A 5,899-nucleotide genomic window follows, 5' to 3' on the forward strand; every position below is an offset into this window, starting at 1 on the left:
AAACTTCAGGTAACCTGAATGCTGAAGTCAAAACTGGTTTTACCTTCAGCAAATGGAAGATAAATCTGGGCCCTGCGGACCACAGGGAACTGATGTAGGGAACAAAGAGTAAGTACGGTCGGCTGGTCACATTTCAAAGTGAAATCACAGAAATGCTTTCCTTTTGCTTTTCCCACTTCTCCACCTTGTCTTTCCGTACCTCCAGTCACACTTACTTTACAGATTATCTTGGAGTTAGAGAAATCTGACTTAGAATTCAGTTTCTACTGAATCAGCTCCACTCAAGTATATGTTAACTTTCAGAAGAGTCTCTTTCTACTCTTGAGTTACCTAGTTAGCAGCTTTATAACTGTTGCTGGTTAAATGCCATTGAGTTGGTTCTGACTCATAGTGACCTTGTACAGGTTTCCAAGACTTGTAAATCTTTGCAGGAGCAGAAAGCCTCATCTTTCTCTCAAGGAACAGCTGGTGGGCTTGAACCACTGTCCTTGTGGTCTGCAGTCAGTGCTTATAATATGGATCCACTGCGTTCCCCAGCTTTATAACTAGCTAACAATATACAGCTTAAGAATTACATGGCTTATTTGGGCACCCCTCAAATCCATTGTTCTTCTCTTGGTGGAAGTACCACTTCTCATGAATCCTAAGCCACTAGACCTGTGGGATGATGCCCTGTTGCCCTCCTTGATTTGGATATGGTATAATACCCTCACAAAGATCTGACACTCGGAATAGCTTTCTCTGTATGCTGCTCCATCTAGTATAAGCCATAACCTGTTTACACTTGAAGAATTTCTTTCTTGGGGAGTTCCATCTTACTTCACCATAATTATTTGGCCTTCATGGTACAGAGTAAGCCCTGACTAAAGAATTCATGGCATTTTACAGCAGACAATATACGTACGCAGTACATGAAACCCTTACAATATTACATATTATGAAACAAACATTTAACAGGATTACTTATGAAACATGAATTTCATCCATTACTGGTTAAGTATTTAGCCTTTTAGTTCCTGCAATGAAATGCCCACTTCCCAGCACTCTTATACACAAGAATCCCTGAATCAATTCTTTCTGTTGTGTAAGGTGCAAAATCATGTTGAAGATGTTATTCCACCTTTATTGACTGTGCTGAAATCCAACCCACAGTGGAACCTTTGTTTTTCACCTTCATTACATATTCATCATCCCTTGAGGGAGTCCATTTAAAATTTCTAAAATGTTTCACCAATTCAACAGGATATTACAACACTAGAGCCCTGGTAGTACAGTGGTTAAGCACTTGGCTGCTATAGAAAAGGTCAGCAGGTTGAATTCCCAGCTGCCCCTTGGAAGAAAAATGTGACAAATCTGCTTCCATGATGATTACAGCCAAAGAAACTCTATGGGACAGTTCCACTCTGTCCTATAGGGTCATTATGAGTCAGAAGTGACTTGATGACATTGGGTTTTTATTACAAAATTACAATACCACATTCCGATCAGCTTGCAGTTTAAAGTCTAACTCTATTTCCTGTTAAATGTGTAACAGTCTACACTTTCTGTATTTCTGACACTGAAATGCAAATTTAGTTTTAAAAGTTGTCATTATCCCCAAACCATTCAATTATATCAAGTTCATACTTTATGATCACTATTAAATATAATCCCTGAAGCCAGTCTCTCCCTGAATTTGTCTTTTGGAGGCCCTTCTTAGACTTTTTCATTGATCAATATATAATTGAGATGCAGAGCAATACCTAGATTGGTTAAATTTATATTCACAGAATTTATCCAAATGTGAACTTTCTAATGACAATTATATGATTTCTAACTGAAGTCCTTTTCTCATCCATTTTTTTTTTTTTTAATGTCCATAAATGTCTGTGCTTATTTGGAAGATTCTTTTCATACTCCATCCCCTTGAGATAGTACATCCTCATTATGAACCATTTTATATTCCACGTTGCTGTTAAGTACTGTTGAGTTAGTCCCAACTCACAGTCACCCTGTATAGGGGCTCCAAAGAGAACTGGTGGGTTTGAACAGCCGACCTTGAAGTTCGCAGTCTAGCGCTGATCCTACAGCGCCACACCAGGAGCTTTTCTTGTTTACTATTTTTTAGAATCACATTGAAATGATTACAAACAATCATCTAGAATAATTTCATTTAGACTGTGTACATTATAAGAATATCAGATATTCTTAAACTATTTTTCTTTCCTTCGAGCTCTTTGAGATTTGGTAAGCTCTACTTCTATAGAGAGAACCTCATCCTGGTCCCATCCAGAACATTCCTTCCCTCAAAGGGTCCCTTCTGTGATGTGCTGCTGTAATTTCCCACATATATTACATTTAAAGATTCCTCTTCACTATGGGTTCTTTTGTGCTTGGTAAGATTTGATCGTATATTAAAAGCCTTCCCACACTCTTGACATCTGTATGGCTTCTTTCCAGTGTGAATCCTTTTGTGTTGGTCAAGGACTGATCTATAATTGAAGGATTTCCCACACTCACAATTATAGGGCTGCTTCCCACGGTGGATGCTTTTATGGTTGATAAGACTTGAGTGTGAGATGTATGCCTTCTCACACTCATCACATTCATAGGGTTTTTCACCTGTATGAATTCTTTTATGCACTGTGAGGCCTGAACTGTTTCTGAAGGCCTTCCCACACCAGTCACATATATAGGGCTTCTCCCCTGTGTGGATCCTCTTATGTTGAGAAAGGAGTGAGCTGTAACTGAAAGATTTCCCACACTCAGCACATTTAAAGGGTTTCTCCCCAAGATGGACTCTTTTATGGCTTATAAGAGTTCTACTTGAGAAAAAAGCTTTCCCACATTCATCACATGTAAATGATGTCTTGCCAGGGTGGGTACTTTTATGGTTAATAAGGCTTGAGTGTGAGATGTAGGCTTTTCCACACACATCACATTCATAGGGTTTCTCTCCAGTATGGATTCTTTTATGTACTTTAAGGCTAGAGTTGTTTCTGAAGACCTTCTCACAGCTGTCACATTCAAAGGGTTTCTCTCTAGTGTGGACTCTTTTATGTTGAGAAAGGAGTGAGGTGTAATTAAAAGACTTCTCACAAACATCACACTTGAAGGGCTTTTCACCAAGATGAATTTTTTTGTGGTTTATTAAGGTTCGGTATGTGATGAAGGCTTTGTCACACTCATCACACTTGTAGGGCTTCTCCCCAGGATGCACACTTTTATGGTTTATAAGGCTTGAGAGTGAAATATATGCTTTTCCACATTCTTCACATTTGTAAGGTCTCTCCCCAGTGTGGATTCGTTTATGTACTTTAAGACCTGAATTGTTTCTGAAGGCTTTCCCACACTCATCACATCCAAAGGGTTTCTCCCTAGTATGAATTCTTTTATGTTGCTCGAGGGCTGAGCTGTAATTGAAGGATTTCTCACAATAGCTACATTTATAGGGCTTTTCCCCAAGATGGATTCCTTTGTGATTTTTAAGGCTAGAGCGTGAGATATAGGCCTTCCCACACACATCACATTTATAAGGTTTTTCCCCAGTATGGATCCTTCTGTGAACTTTGAGGCCTGAATTGTTTCTAAAGGTTTTCCCACAAACATCACATACATAAGGTCTCTCTCCAGTGTGAATGGTTTTATGTTGAAGAAGAAGTGAGTTATAACTGAAGGATTTTCCACATTCCTTACATTCATGAGCCTTTTTCCCAGGGTGAATGCTCTTATGGACTGCAAGGCCCGAGCTATAGCTGAATGCTTTGCCACAGACATCACACTTATAAGGTTTCTCTCCTGTATGGATTCTCTTATGCACTATAAGGCCTGAGCTGTTCCTGAATGCCTTTCCACACTCATCACATTCATAAGGTTTCTCTCCAGTGTGGATGACTTTATGTTGAATAAGGAGAGAACTATAATTAAAAGATTTCTCACACTCATCACATTTATAGGGTTTATCTCCAAAGTGGATGCTCTTATGATTTAGAAGTGTTCTGCATGTAATGAAGGCTTTTCCACACTCATCACATTCATAGGGCTTCTCGCCTGTGTGGATCCTTTTGTGGACTCTAAGGCCAGAACTATTACTGAAGGTTTTCCCACAGACGTCACATTCATAAGGCTTCTCCCCTGTGTGGATCCTTTTGTGGACTCTGAGACCAGAACTGTTCCTGAAGGCCTTCCCACACTCACCACATTCATAGGGTTTCTCTCCAGTATGAATCCTTTTATGTTGGTCCAAAACAGAACTATAATTAAAGGATTTTCCACACTCATCACATTTACAGTTCTTCTCTCCAGAATGGGTACTTTTGTGGTTTATAAGGCTGGAGTAGGACATGTAAGCTTTCCCACATTCCTCACACTTGTACGGCTTCTCTCCAGTATGGATCCGTTTGTGGACTCGAAGGCTTGAGCTGCTCCGGAAAGTCCCTCCACAGTCATCACACTCATAGCGTTTTTCCCCAGTGTGCATAATTTTATGTTGAACAAGACGGGAATTATATTTGAAGCATTTCCCACATTCATCACATTTGTGTGATTTCTTAACAGTGCTGGTTTTCTGCTGTAGACTGGGATAAGAGTTTCCATTAATGTTCTCTATACATTTGTCTTGCTCACTGTTTTCCTGTTTTATAGTCTTGAGTGTAACATGTTTTGAGCTCAAATGTGAACATTTTTCAGATGCCTCATTTTCTTGTTCTTTCTTTATATTTACTGTGTTCTTAGCTTTGCCAATCTTTTCCCTGATGCCACTTTTTTCTTCCCTCATTCTTATTTCCTCAATCTTTTCCAACTGATTCTTTACCTTGTTATCTCAAACACAAGTTTCACCAACTTTAGATTTCTGCATATAATCCTTGTGAAAACATTCCATTTTACACCACTTAGATTCTGCAGGTCCAACATTTTAATACTTTTCAGTTGATTCGTCATCCTCAGTGCTCCTCGTCTTCAAATGTGACACTAAACCAAGAAAACAAAAATGATACTGGTTCATTGTTGAGAAGAAATTGGAAAAATTCCATCAAAATTCACATATTTACTTGATAAGTATTTACTTAGTGCAAGCTGTGTAACAGACATCATTTTAAGTACTCAGGATACAGCAGCAGACATGCCAAAATTTCTGCTTCTATGTAGATAACATTAAAATGCTAGAAACACTGAATTTTCAATGGCTTAAGGAGCTTTTCTATTCGTGCATAACAGTTTAGCATGAATGTGGGTGAAAATGGGTTGAAATCAAGGTACAATATTGGTCAGTTTTCTAAGAATGTCATGCAGTTATGGAAAAACAAATGGGGTATAGAAATCAAGGAGAACAGCAAAATAATAATAGGTAAGACAAAAGGTAAGAAGATACAATCAGCAATGGACAACCAAAACTAAAAACGAGGTAAAAACAGTACTGAAGTAGAGTACTAGAGGCACTCACTCATACATGCTAAGAAATTTGGAAGACAGCTACCTGGTCACTGGATTAGAAGAGATCCATACTTGTATTCTTTGCAATGAGCTGTGAACCAATGGAATGTGAAGTTCATCTACCAGTATTATAAACACTACATGGAAGTAAAACTTTGCAGAAATAATTCAAAAACAGCTATAACAGTACATCATGAAAGAACTGTCAGAAACTCAAGTCAGATTTAGAAGAGGACATGGAACTAAGGTTGTCATTGCTGACATCAGACTGATCTTCGCTGAAAGCAATGAATACAAGAAAGGTGTTTATTTGTGCTTTATTGATTATGCAAAGGCTTTCGATTGTGTGGACCATGACAAGCTGGATAACATTTTGAAGAACGGGTATTCCATAACACTTGATTGTGCTCATCAGGAACCTGTACATAGGCCAAGAAGCAGTCATTTAAACAGAATAAGGATACACTGAAAGGTCTAAAATGAGAAA

At 38.6% G+C, this 5,899-nt stretch overlaps 1 protein-coding gene across 1 annotated transcript; it reads right to left on the bottom strand.

Annotated features, from left to right (window-relative positions):
• Positions 1-2,239: 2,239 nt before the first annotated feature.
• On the bottom strand, positions 2,240-4,945 carry ZFP62 (ZFP62 zinc finger protein). The gene is given in 1 exon segment (XM_006878242.1): positions 2,240-4,945. A coding segment is annotated over 1 exon segment (2,622 nt). The 5' UTR covers positions 4,862-4,945.
• Positions 4,946-5,899: the final 954 nt, after the last annotated feature.

This window comes from Chrysochloris asiatica, unplaced genomic scaffold, assembly GCF_000296735.1.
Source record: "Chrysochloris asiatica unplaced genomic scaffold, ChrAsi1.0 scaffold00450, whole genome shotgun sequence".
Lineage (NCBI taxonomy): Eukaryota > Metazoa > Chordata > Mammalia > Afrosoricida > Chrysochloridae > Chrysochloris > Chrysochloris asiatica.